Source organism: Phycodurus eques, chromosome 15 (assembly GCF_024500275.1).
Source record: "Phycodurus eques isolate BA_2022a chromosome 15, UOR_Pequ_1.1, whole genome shotgun sequence".
Taxonomy (NCBI): Eukaryota; Metazoa; Chordata; class Actinopteri; order Syngnathiformes; family Syngnathidae; genus Phycodurus; species Phycodurus eques.
The window spans coordinates 6,183,379-6,205,662 of NC_084539.1; the positions used below are offsets into that span (position 1 = coordinate 6,183,379).

General features: G+C 39.5%; 1 protein-coding gene and 1 long non-coding RNA gene across 4 annotated transcripts in view; one reads left to right on the plus strand and one right to left on the minus strand.

Moving 5' to 3' along the window:
* The window catches only part of atp8b1 (ATPase phospholipid transporting 8B1), a 28,896-nt gene extending 12,830 nt beyond the window's left edge, over positions 1–16,066 (minus strand). Inside the window, 15 exon segments of the mRNA XM_061698147.1 lie at positions 64–187; positions 388–472; positions 1,701–1,891; positions 2,586–2,674; positions 2,827–2,985; positions 3,327–3,409; positions 4,648–4,718; positions 5,513–5,585; positions 5,850–5,911; positions 6,180–6,206; positions 6,208–6,279; positions 8,832–8,945; positions 9,179–9,276; positions 9,812–9,990; positions 15,925–16,066. Coding sequence (XP_061554131.1) covers positions 64–187; positions 388–472; positions 1,701–1,891; positions 2,586–2,674; positions 2,827–2,985; positions 3,327–3,409; positions 4,648–4,718; positions 5,513–5,585; positions 5,850–5,911; positions 6,180–6,206; positions 6,208–6,279; positions 8,832–8,945; positions 9,179–9,276; positions 9,812–9,971 — 1,408 coding nt within the window. The 5' untranslated portion in view covers positions 9,972–9,990; positions 15,925–16,066.
* A 79-nt stretch (positions 16,067–16,145) lies between these two features.
* On the plus strand, positions 16,146–21,759 carry LOC133413583 (uncharacterized). 3 transcript variants are annotated; one of them, XR_009769892.1, is made up of 5 exons: positions 16,146–16,266; positions 18,867–19,043; positions 19,145–20,238; positions 20,357–20,814; positions 20,982–21,759. It is a non-coding gene; the product is annotated as an uncharacterized LOC133413583 (long non-coding RNA). The 3 variants fall into 3 exon arrangements; XR_009769890.1 differs by having other exon boundaries at positions 16,147–16,266; positions 18,867–19,046; XR_009769891.1 differs by having other exon boundaries at positions 16,147–16,266; positions 18,867–19,039.
* Positions 21,760–22,284: the final 525 nt, after the last annotated feature.

Genomic DNA, 22,284 nt, shown 5'->3' on the forward strand with positions numbered 1-22,284 from the left:
ATGTCAATGTAATATAATTTTATGACAAAAGTGTATGTAATGTGCTTGAAATATTACAGTTACCATAGCTGCGTTCAGCGATGGTGCACTTTTTGAACTGCATGATGTTTTGTGTCAGCGTTCCTGTCTTGTCTGAGAAGATGTATTCAATCTGTCCAAGCTGCTCATTCAGGGTGGTGGTTCGAGCCTGTCAAGAATTGGTTCAGAAGGGATCGTCACTATTGAGGCTCAGGAGAGAGAAACTAATCCCAAGAGTAAAGGGCCATTCCACACCTTTGGTAAACATGCATAGTTTCAGACATAACAAACTTTCAGGTTACACCTACTGGAATAAAACAATTTCCCAACAAGTTTCAATTGTTGGCTAATAATGCACTACAAGTGTACCTTTGCTGGTGTGTCTTTCTCTGCATAGTACATCTGCAGGTCCCAGTTGATGAACTTACTCTGGCCTAGACGAATCACCTCCACACTGAACATCGATCAACAAAAGAGTGGTTTTACACATTGGTGTGTTAACTTTTAGATCAACAATTATTTATTGTAGAGCTTGTCACTTTGAAATATAGGGAACCCCCATGGGGAACACATTCCACACACGCGCAGTAGATAAAATCCGTGTTACTGAGACAATCTAAAAAAATATATATATATATATATATATATATATATACAGTGGAACCTTGATCAAATGGACCCCAATATAACGGATATCGAATAAAACGGACCTTGGGGACTGAACAATGTTTTCAAAAATAGTTTCAATTTATCACTTAAAATGTCATTTGACACAGTCTGTTAGAGCCAGAATTGGCCGCTAGTGTTTACTGGTGCTATGGCCCAATGGATGCAGAGAATGGGACTGACGTATTTCCGGGTCACATATATACAATATTACTAGATCCAATTCCCAACGACGGACGTCCCGTGCCTACGTGGCAGCCATGTTGAATGTGGCGCATTGACGTGGCAGCCATGTGATGATGGTTATTGTCTATTGTACATAGAGCACTGGCAGGGAGAGAGAAGCATGGCTGAATTGCTTGACGTCAGATAGTCTGCTTGAGTCTCTGTGTGAAAGATGTGGCCGACAGCAGCATCTGCACATCTGCTCACTGTGTTTTACTGTTCTCCTGACGTTAATTAATCGGCAGATAAGTTCATCTGCGACTGTGGCTCTCATTCCTCACATGAGAGGGTATGACAATATGTAACATACTGTAAAATGCACTGGCCAAAACAATTATCAATTAACCGAAATATACTGTAGGGGCAAGCACTCTACTGATGTTATCAGAAGCATAAATGACACAATACCATATACTGTGTTCTTGAGGTAAATGGCTACAGTACCTGTGAGTTTTGACAAGCTTGGGTTCATGAGTCTCTGACTTTTTGTGCTTTCTTTGGTTCTGGTATTACCAAAAGTCCACTCGACCTTTAATGAGTTCTGCTCTCGTTCTAGCTCACAGGGATTTGAGAGCGTATGCAAAATATATTGTAATGGTTTCATCCTTGGTCCATGGCCCACCCCTCTACTAAACTATACTCAATTTCATTTTTGTTTATTTAGAAAAGGTTATATAATTTCACCATAATCATGCACTCTTTTAGTAGTCTTGTTAGCACAATGAAACAGTTTGCTTTCAAACAAAGAATCGTGACTCAAGAATTAATGCTAAGATTATTTTTTTACTAACCTCACATAGAGTGAAATAGGCACCATGGTGTTCAGAACAATGATATAGCCCCAGAAGCTGAGGAATCCTCTGTAGGAGGTACTATCATCTCTAGCGTCATAGATATACCAGGCGTTGGACCCGATTTCCTCATACCAGAAGCTGTGACCAATGGCAAGTCCTGCTGCCACCAGGATCAGGAGGACAAAGATCTACAAAGTTGACAGACAAAAACACATTTTTAACTATTGCTCAATAAAAATACACAGACGATCATGAAATTGCATGTCCCTTATGGTTCAGGGAAGTGTTCAAATAATTAGTGTGTTAGGCTGCTTGGTTTGAAAAGCCAAAGCAGAATGCATGGCAGAGGCAATACATTCTCTTGCTTGAACTCGTGACCTTGTCTTCTGTTTTCACACGCTTTGTCTCAAAGTACTTTTATCTCTTTATAAGGAGCACAGAGCACACATCACATCTTAAGATGTAATTAGATGGCTTTACATTATTCGAATATGGTGAAAATAAATTGACTATTATGACTCATTTTTAAGGGCTCAAAGAACATATTTCTAAAGATTTGGAACTTCTCTTTTGATGCCTTTTTGTACAGTATAGTAGTGAATAATGGTGCTTGGGGTAGTTTAACTTAGGATTGTTAATGTTCTTTTTCATTACACCAGAAAGGAGTTGAGACTGAATCCACAGTGACTCTACAGGTTGCGGCAAAGTAGGGGAATCCACAGTATTACGCCTTTATGCCATCAAGAATATTAGTCAACAATAAATCCCACATGGTCATTTCATCATCAATAAAAATGCCCATCCCACACAGTGAGACAGCACACTATGTCTCAATGTATGAAATCATAAACTCAGTAATAAGTGTATTAAACTTTAACTCACAGTGTACACCATATAGTTCATAAGCTCATCAATCTTGGTCCTCTTGAACCTTGTCTTTCCACCATTTCTCATGATTTTTGTGTCAGCACCTTCAGGAAGAAAAAAAAGATAAGAAAATGGTGAACCTTGTTCACTCTTCAGCGTAACACCAATCTAATGCCCTTCATACAGGTCCAGAAATATTCTTGTCAAATTGAAATTCCACTGGTAGAAGATTTATTGTGTGGACCAGCATCCAGACCTGCAAAGATGACGAGTCCATGACATTCTTCAGTATTTCTGATCTTGCAACCTCGGAGCAGCATGTTGTCCAGGTCCAGGGGATATTGGTCCATCTTCCAGTGCATCACCCCTATGAACTTATCCAGACGGTTGTTGGGCTCTTCACACTCAATCAGAGCTATTTAAGAGAAGTGGGCAAAATAAATAGTACTGTTTGCGTTTAGGAAACAGCTATTTTGAAATTAAAACGTAAATGCTGATTTTCAGACTATGGCTAAAATAATAATCCCACAAACCATTTAGTTATTGTACAGCTCTGTTACATAAAATGCACAAACACCAAAAATAAAAAATTGATATTCATTCTTAGCTTAAACATACAAATTTTTATTTCTAAAATGATTTACATTAAAGTTTAGGAACCTGATGAAATTCAATACTGAGACAGATTAAGGTTGCGTATAAAACCTCACAGTATAACTGTATACCATGCAACTGCAAAAAATGTGCATGAGTTACCATCAAATTGAGCCAATTGACGTTCTTCCTGTAGTCTTTCATCAGTTACTCGCAGTCCCATCTTAAACTTTAGGTTGGTCTCTCTGAACAGAAAAAAACAATAAACAAGAATTTATTGCCAAACTTCCAAGAAAGACTGATGGTTACTAACGAGAATTCAGTGATGAGCAAAATGGAACGGAAAAGAAAAGAATGGCTTGCAACAGTTCTTTTCGTCTACTTGGTGTCCATTGGAGATATTTGAGCATTTCTGATTTGACTACAATTGTTGAATAAAAGTCAGGAAAGGCGCACAACTGTGCCCTTTTCTGGCGGCGCGCGCTCACCCGTCAACTCAAATCTGTCATTTACTCACCCACAAGCCATGTACGCACTCTCAGTCGAGCAACCTTAAAATGTGGATGTTCTCTGTCAATTCTGGCTGTGCGCGCAGTCTCCTGTAGACTTCAGCACCTTTTCCACACTTTAGAGGCTGTTGTTAAGTCTATTGCCTCGTACAGGTGAAACATCATATCGCATATTTTGATTCAGTTAACTGCCCGTCAACAGCCTGACGCGACGGCTGAGTCTGCTGACGGTGCGGGGCACAACTGGCCCATAACACTCGCCCTATGCTCACTGTCTGCCCAACGGCCGTAATGTGTCTACCACATTACACCAACTGCAGAACGTCAACATATAAAATCGTATATGCTGCTGGTGGCTTGGAGTTTTTTAGGAAGATGCATGACTCAACTACAGTCGTCGTAATGGCAAAATGGCGAATTAGATTTATGTTGGTTGGGAAATACTGCAAGTAACTCACCGGCGGTCTGTGGCACAAACTGATATGGACCGGCAGTCATAAGCACAGTTTTCTGATTAAAGTAGTTTTATTTATTTCAGAAACACACAAAAAAAAAAAAAACCCAAAAGGCTCCTTCAAAGTGTAATGTGTTTGAAGAACAGCATGCAAGTCTTACTGGCGATGACATATATTCGCTATAGAAGTTAATTTCAGATATAAATTGTTCCAAATGGATTTCTATGGCATTTACAAGTCTCAGGAAAACTCAATACTGCATGATTTTACAGCCAGCCTCAGACTTCAATGGGCTATTTGCGCACACGTTTCCAGTTTATGCACAGTGGGTGGGCCAGAAGTCTGGACAGGGGAAGTATGTGTTTTATTTATATATATAAAAAAAAAAAGCTTGCACACGAATGGGAGAATATAGCCCTAAGTGCCTTCACTACAGTATGTATTTTTGCATATGCATCTTCCAAGAGTTTTTAATAGAAGATACACTTTTTTTTTTAAAATTAAAAACAGGGGCCTCACCCATCAAGCTCTGCTGTTTCCACATAGCACAGGCTGTTTGGGTTTGTGCTGGATAACAGCAAAATGTCCGCCTGAAAACAAACAAATAAAAAAACAATACAACGAGACAAACTGGTCAAGTCATCCAACATGCCTGTACAAAACTGTTAAATTTAAGCATTATAATGGACTGACTACAAACAAACGGGGTAAAATGGTTGTCAAATGGAATACAGGACCCTATACGGCATCTCATCTTTACACAGTACCTCTTCTAATGTAGCAAAATGCTTAACTAATCTTTACAAATTAAAAACTATATAAATCTTCCTACCACCTTTAAATTCAATCAGATCACAGAAACACTATTCTCAATGGTCTTTTGCAGAGGATCTCTCAGTGTATCTACACTTGACCTTTTTGAAATCGTCTATAATCTAATTATAGCATTATAAAATCAATATACTGTAGACCTTACCTATAGGTCAACAAAAGCTAAAAAATAACCCCAATACCAATGACAACGCTTTCTGTAAAAATTTAAAATTGCATAGCACGTCCTTGCTTACAAAATATCCAAACTAATTGTTGAGCATGTGGGAATACAGTTATATGTAACAGCACACCGACTACTTCTGGCAATCATAATCAATTACCATTTGCATCAATGTGAAACTAAAAACAATACTATGACAAATTATTACAGTATGAATAAAATAATGACATCCATCCATATCCATTTTATATAGCGCTTGTCCTCATTCAGTCCCCAGATTACCAGGAGCCTATCCCAGCCGACTTTTGGTACACCCTGGACCGGTTGCAGGGCAAATTATAGACAATCATTCAACACTCACATTCACACCTATGGGCAATTTGCACGTACCGGAATAAAATCATTTTTCTTCAGACGAACTACATCTCCAACCTCGATGTGTCTCCACTTTGACTCCTGAAATCTGAGCCAATGAATATAAAAACAGAATGTTGTTGCAATAGGTCAATAGAAAAAAACAAAAACATATTTTGATCTCAAATGGATGAAACTTAACATACATGAAATACATCTTTTTGAGAAAAATGACCCTGGTATTCTTAACAACTGAACCAAACGGAACTGATTACAGCAGGCTTTTTTTTAAAGATTAGTTTCTCGATTAAATATTCACCAAACATCAAAAAGTAAAATAGTTAATGGCAAGTTAAATTGAAAAATGTCTGACCTGCCATCGAGCAGGACCTCAGATTTCCTGTTATTAATCTCCTTGTCCATCCTGTGTCGAGCCTGGAAGGCAAAAGCAAGCAGAAGGGACCGTGAGTTAAACAGAGAATAAAATGGAATAAACAAATCTTCCAAGATTTTGAAAATATGAATCGAAAAAACAAGCACCCTTTATCTCCCTCAACAGAACATTTCTAAGGGTGTCATGGTTTTCAGACATCATCTGAAAATACTGAATGTCAAATAGTTGCTATCTAATCACAGATACATTATGTAAATGTTAAATTCTATATTGTTTCAGTTGGAACAGGATGAAAGTTGCTTTTCTTACAATATCATCCACCAGGTCTTTGATGGCAGGTTACTCCCAGAACCACAACCAGAGGAATCAGAGTGGTGTACCAAGGCAGAGTCGTAATAGTTGGAATACTCTAAGAAGACAAAAATATTTGTGATTTGTTGGTCGTTGGACTACATTTTAAAAATGAAATGCATGAATTGAAGCAGGAGATAATGTAAAGTTGTGGTGAAATGTTATACACACTCAAGATGAGCATAAATGGCATGCAACTGGATTGCTAATTATTACTTTGAACAACTCTCTGGGGCAGAAAATGTGTAATGCGTAAGCTTAAAACAATGGTGTACTGATAGATTCCGACCTGACTTTTAACAGCCATATCCAATTAATTACTAAAACTGCCTCCTACCATCTGAAGAACATATCCAGAGTGAAGGCTTGCATGTACCAAGCAGACCAGGAGAAGCTCATCCATGCTTTTATCTCAAGCAGACTTGACTATTCTAATAGTCCTCTGACTGGACTATCCCCAAAAGAGCATTAAACAACTGCAGCTCATTCAGAATGCTGCTGCTCGGGTTATGACCAGAACAAATAGCTGAGAGCATATTACTCCAATTCTAAAGTTGCTACACTGTCTCCCAGTTAGCTTTAGAATAGATTTTGAAGTTCTGCTACTGGTCTATAAATCACTAAATAGTTTACATCCTGGATACATGAAAGCAATGCTAATGGAATATAAACCCAGTAGGGCTCTGAGATCTACAGACTCAGGTCAAATAGTGGAGCACAGAGTCCAAAGCAAACATGGTGAAGCAGCATTTAGCTAGTATGCCCCACAGAAATGGAATAAGCTGCCAACATAAGTGATGTCAGCCCCAAGTGTGAAAGTTAAGTCCAGCTTAAACCCCCCCCCCCCATGCTTTTTAGAGCATTTCCACTTTTAAATGATATTCCTTACACTGTACGCCGTTTTAATTGTACTTTCCCCCCTCTTTGTTTTAAATGTTAAGCTGTTTTTCCCTTTGTTTTTAAATTATTTTGATCATGTGAAGCACATTGAGTTACCTTGTGTATAAAATGTGCTATTGAAATAAATGTGCTTTTCTTTATAGAACCCCAACTCTAATGAAGTTGGGACGTTGTGTTAAACAAATAAAAACAGAATACAATGATTTGCAAATCATGTTCAACCTATATTTAATTGAATACACTACAAACTGATAAACTTTATTGTTTTAGCAAACAATCATTAACTAATTCTATGGCTGCAACACGATCCAAAAAAGCTGGGAAAGGTGGCAAAAAAGACTGAGAAAGTTGAGGAATACTCATCAAACACCTGTTTGGAACATCCCACAGGTGAACAGGCTAATTGGGAACAGGTGGGTGCCATGATTGGGTATAAAAGAAGCTTCCTTGAATTGCTCAGTCATTCACAAGCAAAGATGGGGCGAGGTTCACCTTTTTGTGAACAAGTGCGAGAGAAAATAGTCGAACAGTTTAAGGACAATGTTCCTCAACGTACAATTACAAGGAATTTAGGGATTTCATCATCTACGGTCCATAATATCATCAAAAGGTTCAGACAATCTGGAGAAATCACTGCATGTAAGCGGCAAGGCCGAAAACCAACATTGAATGCCAGTGACCTTCGATCCCACAGGCGGCACTGCATCAAAAACCGACATCAATGTGTAAAGGATATCACCACATGGGCTCAGGAACATCTCAGAAAACCAATGTCAGTAAATAAAGTTCAGCGCTACATCTGTAAGTGCAACTTGAAACTACTATGCAAAGCAAAAGCCATTTATCAACAACAGCAAGAAAGGCCGCCGGCTTCTCTGGGCCCAAGCTCATCTAAGATGGAATGATGCAAAGTGGAAAAGTCCACATTTCACATTGTTTTGGGAAATTGTGGACGTCGTGTCCTCCAGGCCAAAGAGGAAAAGAACCATCCAGACTGTTATGGACGCAAAGTTCAAAAGCCAGCATCCGTGATGGTATGGGGCTGTGTTAGTGCCAATGGCATGGGTAACTTACACATCTGTGAAGGCACCATTAATGCTGAAAGGTTCATACAGATTTTGGAGAAACATATGCTGCCATCCAAGCAATGTCTTTTTCATGGACGCCCCTGATTGTTTCAGCAAGACAATGCCAAACCACATTCTGCACGTGTTCCAACAGCGTGGCTTCGTAGTAAAAGATTGCGGGTACTAGACTGGCCTGCCTGCAGTCCAGACCTGTCTGAATGAATGAAGCGTAAAATACGGAGACCCCGGACTGCTGAACAGCTGAAGCTGTACATCAAGCAAGAATGGGAAAGCATTCCACCTAGAAAACTTCAACAATTAGTGTCCTCAGTTCCCAAAGGTTTATTGAATGTTGTTAAAAGAAAAGGTGATGTAACACAGTGGTAAACGTGACCCTATCCCAGCTTTTTTGAACGTGTTGCAGGCATAAAATTCTAAGTTAATGATTATTTGCTAAGAACAATAAAGTTTATCAGTTTGAACATGAAATATCTTGTCTTTGTAGTGCATTCAATTTAATATAGGTTGAACATGATTTGCAAATCATTGTATTCTGTTTTTATTTTTGTTTAATCCAACTTCTTTGGAATTGGGGTTGTATTTACCGTAATTATGACACTATTTTATTGCTTGGGATATTTACCTGTAGGATAAGAAGAGCCAAGAAGTAGAGGTTGGCGACTCTCTTAAACTGCTCGTATAAGTTGAGGGGAAGGAATGTAAGGATGTTGTATTTGTATGTCTTGATGGCGTTCCCCTGAAACAACGGCGAATGTTGATGAGCATAAAGCCAGGAAGAGGAAATATCCAAAAGCATGCAACAGTGACAACATCAGGTTTTTTACGATCACGTTACAGTAAAAGACTTACAAGGTTTGAGGACTATAAACTAATTATAATGTGGAATACTTGAAAAATAATGGAGCTCTCTCTTTGTTTCACAATATATCGGCCAGATAAGATTCATGATTCATTGAATGTAGCACTTACAGAGTATCTGCTCTTCTTGATGCATAGGAATACTTTTTTATCAAATTCTGGCAGATGGTGGTAAGGTCGGTCATTGGCTTTCACCTTCCAGCCAATCTCTAAAGAGAAGAAAGAGTATCATCACAAAATGTCAGCTATTCCTGCTACCATATTTGTATAAGGTTGTTCAAAATGTGGAAATATAGAAAATAACTTAAACGTCATGAGTCTCATTTAGTTACTCGTAGTAACAATTAATCGAGCAATTGTACCCATCACACTTCAACACAACCACAATATTGAATAACAGTATTGAAAAGTATCTTGAAAATTTAGTTTATAATATATTTACTATTCTATTTTTTTACTATTATTACTTTTCCTGAAGGTGGTGTGTGAAACACTTTTGTTTTTATACTGAATTTTAAACATGACATAATAAAAAAAAAAAAACTGCAATCCGTAACTTTTTGTTTATTAAAAACAAATTTCACCCAAGCCACTACTAGAGGATACGACACAATGGTGATTAAGGCCGTCAACTCCTCGAACAGTATTTGATTTATTTTTTATTTATTTTCAGTATTTGATATTTTATATTTCGTCGCCCGGATGGATGGGATGGGATGGATAGGATGGTCTCTAGTGCCTCACCACTCGGTCTGGTTTCCACAGCGGGCTGCGGGGCTCCTGGCGTCTCCTCTTGTTCCTCGTCTGTGCTCACGTCCAGCTCATCATCTGTCTCATCATCACTGTAGGGCATGACCTCATCGTTGGGCCCCACAGACCCGTGGGTGCCCACGCGCATACTCATTATGACACCGCAGGTACTTCTGAGAAAGAAGAAATATTCCGATTTTAGAATCATTTACACTGATGTGCTCCCAGCAAGTAAAAGCACTAAACTGCAACAGGTAAACACTCAAAGTAGGTTAGGATTGGAAATACGTCAAGTGGGATAATGGGCATAGCTCACTGTTAAACTTAAGGATAACCTGTTTCGTCCATCTCCACAGATGTGAAATTGCATGAGCAAGACGTAACAAGTTGTTCCTTTAGAAAGAAAAGCTTACAAACATACTGCAGATGCTCATAGCTTTTACTGACTATTTGTTTGGGCTATGTTGCCACAGACGAGACAGAGTGTTAGTGATATGCCCTGCTCAACACCATAAACTACAATTGACACATGGGCGTCATAATTGAACTATGGAACTGAGGAAGAGGGCGGCCGATTTTCTTTTCAGGGCAAAATACCTGCATGTTTTATTGTATTCAGTGTGGCAACAGAGGTGGACAAAGGTGACTTGAAAATGCAAGGTATTTTTAAATCGAGCCCACGTCATCATCCAGTTGAACAACATCGCAAATGTGAGGACTAAACAACCCTTAAATACTCTTGTAGAAATATGTTATCACTAAAGACGCACACATCAACACTGATTCTTCCTTGAACGTGATTTGAAGAAAAAAACAAAAACAAAAAAAACACTAGAACCCAGTGGCATTGTTTTTATACATTGTCTACCTGCAGTGTCAAATAAATGTGATGATACAGTCAATTCAGACAATTGATGGATGGTACCATCAGAATATGCCCTACCTGGTGTGACAATGCAAAAAAAAATAATAATAAAAATAAAAAATAAAAAACTTGTAAAAACCTTGCTGTAAAATTATTAAGAGGTGTGAAGTAGCATTTTTTGGTGTTGTTTTGGGGGATATTTAAAGTTTAATTAAATTAACTTTAAATCTCCCCCTAAAATGAATTAGAAAATTGAAATGAAAATGAATTACCAGTAGTTTAACAGCATTGCTTGAGACAACATACTGATACAAAATAATTATTGAGAACATCCTAGACGAAAAACCACCTCAGCAGTAGCATCACCCCACTCAGAAAACAGGTTTGGTGGTATCTGGCTATGGGACGTAACTATGGCAACAATGACAGAGGGCGGGGTAAGGAGAGCATACCGTGATGACGACAATGAAACCTGAGAGTGGGGGGGTGGCTCAGCTCTTGCTCAGACAGGTAAGGTGAAGAGCAGAAAAATGAAACGTAGCACAAGGAGTGACACAGATAAGGTGCCACTCAGCAAACAACTAACGGCAGAAGGAATCAGTTGCCAGCTGACATGCATAAAATTTGGCACTATGAGACAATTTTGATAGAAACCAACAAAAGATACCAGTTAAAATACAAATGTGCAGCCAGATACATGTATAAATAGGCTTTATATTAGATCCCAATTATATTCTATCAATGATTCAATACTGATTGAATCATAGAACAGCACACAATAATAGTCAGTTTCCGCAATGGAGGCTCTCCATGGTATGCGTGGTTGTGGCTGCACGAGGCCTCTGGCCTGTGACAACTGAGACTAATGTAGCAGTGAGGGCGACGCAGACCATCTCTGTAACACCTGAGGGTCTTTTGTCAGTGTTTTAAATAAATAACGAGAAAACAAAAGACACAATGGTTACTTCTTTTTGGAAGTGCAACAGAAATCGACAACATTAATCCCACCACACCAGATCGCCTATTCTGAACTTTTCATCACTTGTCATGAGTGAAATTATTCTGGAACTTTGTAAGCAAGTAGAGACCTGCTCGCAAATAATATATACTGCACAGTTTCATTCCTATTGCTTACGCCATGATTGTCCCTACAGCTAGAGTTGTATGACGACTTACATTGTAAAGCAAAATTACTAATCAAATAAACACCAGTGACAGTGTTTCGGCTCTTCAAGTTTACACTTAAATACAATTTTCCAAACTTTCAAAGCCATTCTAAAAGAGTGACCAAGTGAGCAGCAATTCTGCTTTTTTTTTCTTGAGCGGTGATATCTTAGTTGATGGACAGCAACTAATAGCAGTGAATGACACTCATGCACTATATTTGTTTATTCGTCTCTCATCATATTAGCAGGCCACTGACTGATTCACAGAGGAGGACATAAAATGACTTACCCATTTGATTTTATATTCAGACAAGGGTAAAAAGAGAAAATCTGTGTCACATAAAAAATAAATTGTGGAGCGCCATATTTGTGTTAAAATGCCTGTCCGCAAGTTTGTATTTATTCATAATAGATGGACAGGAACTACAATTTCCATTCTGAGGCATGGGAACTGTTCCATAGTGACTCTAATGGTAAAAAAAAAAATAAAAAGAAAAGAAAATCAATTTCTCTTGCCACACCAAAATTTGTAGCAGAATGTAACAAATTTTAAATGTGCAATCCGTTCACAAATTTTCATGGAAACTGCAATTTATTTGCGTCAATGTGCCACTGAACTTGTCTTTGGACTTTTGTGCTTGGTGGAGGTTAAAAGTGATCAAAATGAAGTATAACTCCTGAAGGAACTTTCATTGTGCGACAAGAAAAATGACAACTTCTCGCATTGAATGGATCCCAACTTGATTATTCTGATTGTCTGACAAGACTATCTGCCTCTCATCCAAGCAGGTTTCATCAGTTCATGCAATAAAGGCAAGGTAGGACATCGCTAGCTTGAGTGTTGGTGTGGAAACCCAAGTATTAATCCTCTAAATAAGATGCACGCCCCAAAAAAAGTTTCACCCTTTTGGGATGCTAAACGACAGACACAGACACATTAAATAGATTTTAGAGGGGCCTCTGCCAGCCAATGACAGTCTTTTAGGTGGAATCACCCTCGTTAATAATCTATACAGTTCTTCGTTTATTTAATATCTTTCGGAGGGATGAAAGGACTGCATTATACTGTGTGTGGGAGACAGGTGGTGTTATACGTTTTCTCCACTGTTTAGAGATTGTTTCGCAACCTTTACATAGATGGCCTCACTCGCTCTTCTACAACTTAAACCACAGCAGTTACATGACAAAACAACTGTCAAGTAATGAAGTCAACAATCCGTCTTTGTCAATGAACGAGAAGTTCACAAAACAGAAAAGGTTTTCAAGTGGAAATGGGTTCAGACAGTCACAGGCGACATTTTAATATTTGTTTTCTTCATCCCCCTTATAAAAAAGTAACACACATTTTTGTCTATGAAATTGAAAATTGGTTACAGAAGTTGTTTTAAAAAAAAAAAAAATCCACTTTTATAAAGCACAACAATTGGAAAATGATCAATTTAGCCATCTAATTTTAGTAAATGACTATTGTGATTTGCTCATTTCAGTTAGGATGAATGTGGTCCCCCCCATCCCCCTAGGTAAGGTTTCATTGTATAAACCAAATACTGTTCAGTGTGCCTTTGCCAATTTGTCTATGTTTGAAAAATAGTTGTACCTTTGAAGTGATACAGTAGAGAAGGTGACCATTCCAGTCCATTGAGTGTTTGTGTCAAATGAAGGCTGTTGGCTTTGAGTCGAGTCATAATTGAGATTCTCTAGTTGTTCTCACAGCAGGAATCAAACTAATAAAATCCACTTAATGTCAGTCCACAGAGGCCTGATGCTGCCTGGTCTATGCATGGCACCAAGAAATTATTATGCGCTGCATGTTCATCTCAGCAAACAAAGAAAAGTCTATTTCCAGCGACAAACCTTATTGATCAGGTAGTCAAACTGTCATTTACTGACATTATAACACTATTAGCATAAGGGTTCAAACAGGACAAGTAGGAAAACAGTGTCTGAACATGTGAATAGCAATGTGGATTACAAATAAGAAATAGTCTTTTAAAAACTGTCAATTCATTAATGTTGACTTTAGATGGCAGAAAATAACAGTTAACTCCTGTTTAGATGATACAGCAGCCAAGTAGTGAAATCCATTTTGCCTTACTTCTGTGCATGATTGAGCAACAATTGATTCAACATAATTTACAGAACTCTTACCATTGATTAAGCACATCCCTTAAATTGACAGTTTAATTACTGCTTAAAATGTTGTGTTTGATGAATTGATTTCCCATTTTTGAGTGGGAATTGAATTATAAAACATTGAAGATTAATTTAGCTCGTCTCCATTCTAATTAATGATAAGGGATAAGATAAACAGTGGGGCAGCTTGGAAGACCTAGTCCACACTGTGTTAAGATACAACATCCTCCTCAACCAAAGTAGTAGTTCAACAATTGAAGATTGCAGCGTTCAAAGCATGTACTGTAAAGCCATTTTCGGCGTGTGCTGTGCTGTCTTAAGTGATTCTGATTGCTGATTACACTGTCATGTTGTGACCAACTTAGACTTCCGAAAAACAATGAAAATGAATAATTTTTTTTTTTTTTTTTAACTAACTCTGTTTTTAACTAACTAGGTTATTGAAAGATTTGTATTGGAAGGCACCACAGGCTAATAGAGACAGGCTAGTTGTAAGCCAACACAACAGTACTGGAGCATTGTAACATTACTAATACAGGAAATTAAATCAGAAAACAATGTAGAATTGGACCCTTACGCACCACCTTTTGCAGCTAGAACAACTTCAACACTTCTGGGAAGGCATTCTAAGTGCTGGAGAGTGCCTATGGGAACTTATGTCTATTCATCCTGAGGAACATTTGTGAGGTCACTGACATTAAACCTGAGAGAGGACCTGGTTTACCTGGTTCTCTTCTAGTCCACCCAAAAGTGTTTAATGGGCTTTTGAGATCAGGGTTCTTTGCAAATCCTTCCACAACAAACTCACAGAAACATGCCTTCAGGGATATTGCTTTGTGCACACGCAAAAAGGGCCTTCTCCAACTTGTTAACACAACATAGGCAGCATTTTTAAATAAAATAAAGAGTCAAAATTCTGGGGGAACTTGGGGTTCAGTTCTGATAGTTTACAGTGAACATCATCACCAAAATATTGCTCATATATTGTAGCTAGATAGCGAAGAAAGGGCCTCAGAGCCTATTTAAGTAATTGCACGTTCTGCTCAGAGTGGAAACTCCTCACTAATCACAGTTCAAGATTAATTAGAAATCACTACTTGAATTAAAGGATTTGAGGATTATTCTCAGGTAAACTGCCTAACTATATACAGTACTAATTAAATGCTACAAAAGGTTCAAATATTTTAAAGAGTAATTGGTTTCACTAGATTAGTTGTATCTAAACTAAATTTGGCCTTTTTTTTTTATACGAGTGCTGTGTTTCTAAATCAACAATTAGTTTAATTAGTTATTGTGGTTGCATTTTGCAGTGGTGTGCAACTTTACAGGGTCATACTTGAACTATTTTTACATTTTGCTAGTGTCAAGTACCTAAAGAAGGTAACCAAACTCATCAGAAATTCGATCCGCCTCAGTATGCTGCACCACTGCAACCTAATAATAATAATAAACACATTGTTGAATTCCAAAATTGTGCATTGGAATCTTTGATTTGGCATATATTATCAAATACGAGCATTTGCCCATGTGTGTGCTTTTATTGCAAGGAAAGCGTGCAACCAGTGTGGGGGAAAGAAAAAATATTTGGACTGTTTGGGAACAGTGTTGGAAAGCACATTTGTCTGGTGGCTTGACATGTGATAACAGATTTTGAACTTTTTGTTTAATTTTGGCTCAGTTACAACCCTTAAGCACACAGTTCCAGTTCTGATAGGGAGAATACATTTCAGATACAGTGGGACATAGATAAAAAACATTTTTTTAAAAACACACACATTATACTTTACTACTGACAAAAGATAAATATGTTGATGGAGGAAGAGAAGTCGCCAGGTGAGGCACTGACACTCCCTTGACGGTGTTTCAACAAACAAAAAACTCTTTAACACAAAACTGAAACGGACCAAGTAAAAATGTCTAAGATTATCTTAAACTGTACTTACAACGTGTTCTTTGCTGAAGGGTGGGAACAACTTGATAAAAATGGATGAATACTGTTCTCCGTGGGTGTCCGGCTGCTGTGTCACCGCACCATGTTTCTTCCTTCCTGCTTGTTCTGACACCACAGCACTGCGCCCTTCCTCCTCCAACCCCCCACCACCGTAGCCTCACCTGTCCGCCCCTCACTAAGCCACACGACCGGTTTAACACGTTCCACACTATAAACACTTGGCCCGTGGAAAGGAAGAGGAAAAAAATAAAAATATTTTTTTTAAAAAGCAGCGTTGCGTTCAGGGATTGCACGGGCAGCTTTCTCGGAATGAAGTGAAGTGAGTACTGGCCAGGTAGGTGACGAAGTGTATTAACCACGTCACGTGGTAGCCCGGACTTTATGAATTACTATTTCAAATTTCAAACCTCCATGTAAAATACGATTACACATGTACTATTTGAGCTGAAAAAAATATAGTTGTTGTTGTACAGTATGTTGTCAACCTTATCTTAATTTTGGCTTCATGGTCGTTGTGTAAAGTTTGCAAGTTAGCCAGCAACCATATGTTGTGTTCAGGATGTTACCATTTTCTAATTTAGGAAATTTGTATTATTGTTTGCACCTGGCGGTTCGGACCAAAAGAATATGTAAAGAATGTAATATACATATTAGAGAAATAATATAGAGCTCATTTCTTTCATGTGCCTTTTGCTTACATTTTATTTAATTTCACGTGTTGACTTATCTTAGTGTTGTGTATTATTCTTATGTATTGTATTTCTATTTTTAGTTAACTAAAAAAAAAATAATAATAAGCTAGTAATTTGTCTGTAGACTTGGTCGTTCATTTAAAAGAATGAATGAATGAATAAATACTCTTCTTATGACAGTAAAAATACAACCATACACTGGTGACGTGATGGCAAAAATAAAAGTACATATGCTTGTGTAAAAAAAGATTGGTAAAAGTAGTTTTAATTCAACTAATTTGCTTTTTTTTTTTTTTTAGTACAGATCTGAAATGTAGCTACCTAAGCACAAAGCTTAACTTTATTTCCAGAGCTCTTTAAAGACACAACCGTAGTTGTAACAAAGTGTTGTACATGATAAAGATCAAACATAAAACACATTCTATCCATACATTTTCATGAACCGCTTATATCCTCTTAAGGTCACTCTGGTGTGCTGGAGCCGTGACTTCGAACTTGAGGAGTCCGCCACACTGCTTGCCAGCCAATCACAGGGCACATGTACACAAAACACCATTCAAACTCACATTTCACACTTAGGGACAATTTAAAGTCCTCAATTAACTTAACATGCATGTTTTTGGAATGTGGGAGAAATCCGCAGAACACTGAGAAAACACACAATCACAGCACGAACATGCAAATTCATGCAGAATCTTTCAACGCCAAACTATTTATAAACTGTGAGGCAGATGTAAATACCAGTCATTCACTGTGCCCCCATTAAACACAATAAATAGTTTAAAATAATTAAAATTATGAAACCAAAAGAATACAAATTAAATAGTGTTTTCTAAATAAAATATGCAGTACTTCTTCAATACAAACTCCTGCTGCACCTCCCCTGTGACTTTACACCAAACCTATGTTGTAATAGTGGTCAGAGTAGGACCTGAAGAAGCATTCCCTTTACATTGGCATTTGTCATACAGGTGATCCAGCGAAACATACAGAATTCCAGAGTTTCTGGAGAAAATATGAAAAGAAAATTTGTTTTGTTTTGTCTGCGATTGGCTGGCGACCAGTTCAGGGTGTATGCCGCCTGTCGCCCGAAGATAGCTGGGATAAGCGGTATGGAAAATTAATGAATGTTTTGTTTTGTCAAATGTTAATTATATACATTAACCATTTTGATAACTTGGTACACAAAAAGCTACACACACACACACGCACACACACACACTCGGGGACTTGCACGCTGACACAACTCAGACAAGGTCAGGCTCTCTTGGACCCTCCACATCCTGGTCACCACCTTTTCCAGCTCTTTTTCCGAGGAAGGCGCTTTCGAACAATGCAGACTAAAACCAGCGGGCATTCTAACAACTTCTTCCCTCTTTCCATTAACTTCTTAAACAGTTGACTTTCAATTCCACTGTGACATGTAATGCCAATTTTGCACATTGGTGTTGTGACATTTAAAAAAAAATAAATAAAAAAATAAAAAATAAAAAAAACATCTTTTAACATTTTTTCCATGCTCATTCTTGCTGGTGCCTTATTTTGCATTAATTGCATAGCTGTACTAAATTTTTATTTTTTCATAGTGGCTGTTTGTTGTCATGCTAAAGTAGCTCCAACTATCCATCCATCCATTTTCTGTACCACTTATTCTCACTAGGGTCCCGGGCGTGCTGGAACCTATCCCAGCCCTATCTTCAGGCGAGAGGCGGGCTACACCCTGAACTGGTTGCCAGCCAATCACAGGACACATATCAAAAAACAACCATTTGCACTCACATTCACACTTATGGGCAATTTAGAGTTTTCAATTAACCTACCACGCATGTTTTTGGGATGTGGGAGGAAACCGGAGTGCCCGGAGAACACCTACGCAGCCACGGGGAGAACATGCAAACACCACACAGGCAGGGCCGAGATTTTAACCCCGGTCCTCAGAACTGTGAGGCAGATGTGCTAACCAGTCGTTCACCGCTCCAACTACAGGATACAAATTCTTTGTGTGTTTTAACATACCTGTACATGGCCAATAAAGATGATTCTGATTCTGATTAGACGGATAATTTCTGAACTCCAGAAGCCTGTAGTTTTTAGGCTGACACGAGCCACGAATCATCTTATGAGCCGTAGCCCGCAGCATCCACTCCTTAAGACCCTGGATGGGGAATATCTTGCTCTTCCAAATTTGTTACCGTCGCAGTTAATGCTGCCGGTTCACGTTGTCATGATCCATGCCCTGCAGTTCCTCTGTTGGAGGTTCGGTGGCACCTTGCGCCTTGTCTCTACCTCTCCCGCCCTCTTCGCCCCAGCAATCAGCATCACCTGGGCTGCACACCTGTCTTCAAGCAACACTGATTTCTGCCTGCATTTAAGCCTGCCTCACCCAGAACTCCAGCGCCAGACTATTTCACTATTGTTGGTGGTACACAGCTCTGCTCTCACGGCATCATCTCTTGTTGCTAATTGTTTCCGAACTATCTGCAGTGATACTTACCGTCATATGTGCTGTTCTGCTTCCAGGATTCCCTACCGTGTCACCAGCTTCGCTGCCGGGTCCAACCACGCCGTCACGTCCTGCCACCTGGCCCCGCCTACCGTCTCCTGACTCTTCCTTGTTCCCCGAGCCATCATCACGCCTTGGAAATACGGCTCAAAGATGAGCTCGCAGCCGGGGATGAGCCCACCTCTTTGGAGGAATTAATTTCAGTAGCTATTAAGATAGACAATCATCTCCAAGAAATAGAGAGAAGGGGGTTGAAACGTCCAGTTTGACACCGTCTGCAGGCACAGCACATCCAGCCAATCTGCGTCACACTGAACGTCCTTACCTCCCACCAGACTGGAGGAGCTGATGCAACTATGTAAAATGCGACTAAATCCCCTGAAACGTCAATGCCGATTAAACCAACAGTTATGTCTTTATTGTGGTCAGCCAGGTCACTTCATCGCCACTTGCACCCTCAAACCGAAAAGACAGTGCTCACCACAACCCAGGAGCGTCATGGTGAATCAAACCAACTCCTCTTCCAGCTCTCACTCCTGTATGAGCGTTCCCACGGGTATCCTTGGTTCCGATTTGTAATACCCTGGTGTCAGCGTCACCTTGAACAGTCTCTTTGTCAAGCCTGAGAAATGTGAATTCCACCTTTCCTTCGTGCACTTCCTGGGATACATCATCGCCAAGGGACAACTACAACCGGACCCAGCGAAAAATTCAAGCAGTCGTTGACTGGCCCATTCCCTCCACCCACAAAGAGCTGGGAGATTGAACAGGTGGTTAAGGAGGCTCAGAAGACTCACCCGGATCCCAAGACCGGACCTCCTAACCGGCTGTTCCAATTCTGCACACTTTGACGTCCTTCAGTGGGTCTACCACTCTAAACTCACCTGTCATCCCGGAATCACCCGCACCATCCATTTCATCCAGCAACACTTCTGGTAGCCCAGCCTGGCTAAAGACACCTGAGAGTTTGTCCTAGCGTGCTCCGTCTGTGCCCGAGGTAAAACTTCACATTGACCCCCAGCTGGTCTGCTGCGCCAGTTACCTATTCCAAGTCACCCCTGGTCCCACATTTCCCTGGACTTTGTTACTGGTCTACCCCCCCCCTGCAAAGGTAATTCCATCATTCTCACCCTCATGGATCATTTCTCCAAGTATGTCCATTATGTACCCCTTCCCAAGTTGTACTCTCTTTTTGAGACTGCTAAGCTGCTAGTCCTTCATGTTTTCAGACTTCACGGCATCCCTATTGACAGTGTCTCGGACCAAGGTCCTCAGTTCTCCTCCTAGGTCTGGAAGGAGTTCTGCAAGGCAGTGGGCGCAGCACCCAGCCTGTCTTCCGGCTATCACCCCCAATCCAACGGCCAGATGGAGTGGGAGAATCAAAGCTTGAAATCTGCTCTTCACTGTGTTGCTGCTCGCAATCCCGCCTCCTGGAGCATCTTTCTCCCATGGGTGGAATATGCCCACACCAGCTCTACCACAGGTATGTCTCCCTTCATGGCATGTTATGCTTTCCAACCTCCTCTGTTTAAGGAACAACAACATACGGTGGCGGTTCCCAGCATAAGCGAGAACCTTTTGATGAGTCAAAGCTGTCTGGAAGGATGTCAGGGCTGCTCTTATGCGTTCAGCCAAAAAGAATAAGCGGGTGGCAGATCTTCTTGGCTCTCCCGTGCCTGAATAAAAGGTGGGTCAAATGGTTTGGCTTTCTTCCTGTAATCTTCCCTCCAAACTGAATCCTATAAGCTCGCTCCATGCTTCATTGGTCCCTTTCCTATCAGTAAAATCATCAATGCTACCTCGGTACAGTTAAAACTTCCTCTATCATTTTCATTTCATGTTTCAATGCTTAAGCCGGTAAGGTTTCTGTTGAATGGGGGTCCATGCCCGTTCCAACCGTGCCATCAAGTCCTGCCACCTGCTCCCGCTACCGTCTCCTGACTGTTCCTTGTTCCCGCGAGCCACCAGCATGCCTCGGAAATACACACCTTGAGCTTCCTCCAAATAAACCATTTCCATCTACTCCTTCCACCTCCGCCTGCTTTTGGGTCCAGTCCTACATCAGACTATAACCAATTGTGACACACATTCCGCCATGTCACTGCTGTCGCAGTTTTTTTCTGCCTTAGAAGACCTCAATTAACTCAACTGCGGTTGACTTTACCTCTCTCTAGTTAAGTCGTTCTTACGGCATGTCGTCATCTGCAAAGGTTGAAAAAAGTAACAGGCCTATTTTGACGAAGTAAGGAGTTGAACATGCAGATATTTTCAAATGTAGGGAAAACAAATAAAAGGTTGTCAGAAAAATAAAGTACAGAGCTGAAAAATCTACTAAAGTACAGTAATGAAGTATCTGTACTTTACTTCCCACCACTGGTTGGACAATATAAAGCATGTAATTTGGTATTCCACTTTTTTTTTTTTTTTTTTTTTAAGTGAATGCGGTAAACTTGTATGGTGTTTTAAAATGTCATTTCAATCATATATGTGCTATAGTTACTGCAGTATGCATATTGTTAAAACCTGGATGAATATTACATAAAAAATTACCATATGCACATACCGGAAACTGCCATTGACTGTGTCGACTCTCAATTTAACATAACCTGCTATGGAACTCCATACCTTGGGCATGCATGACAGTCATCTAGTAGTCTTCACAGTACACACCACTTATACTGCAACAGTATTTTATAGACAGTACAACATGTACGCTTGCGATTGCTTGTATCCTAATGTGTTTTAATAGTGTTAGTTTAAATTTGTTTGAAGTGTGTGTGAGGTGTATAACTATACCCAAAAAAAAATTTTGTATGGCCTCTCTCTATATCACGGATTTTCACTTACAGCAGGTTGGTCTGGAACATATCCTTTGTGATAAATGGGGGTTCCCTTACTCTAATAATAAAACAATTTACATGACATAAAGTAATTCCAAAGTCAGCCTTTTTACTATAAATGTTGATACCTCACCAGAAAATATACTCGTAAAGTGTCTTATTGATTGGTTCCATCGTAATTTTCTTCGGAATTCAATTGACTGTATTGAACTTGCAGTTGAAGTTGCAGGCAAAACTGAACAAGGTCACAATCAAGCAGAAGTGAAAAATGTATTGAAATGTTCCTACTCCAATGCGTAAGATGGCGGTAATGATAA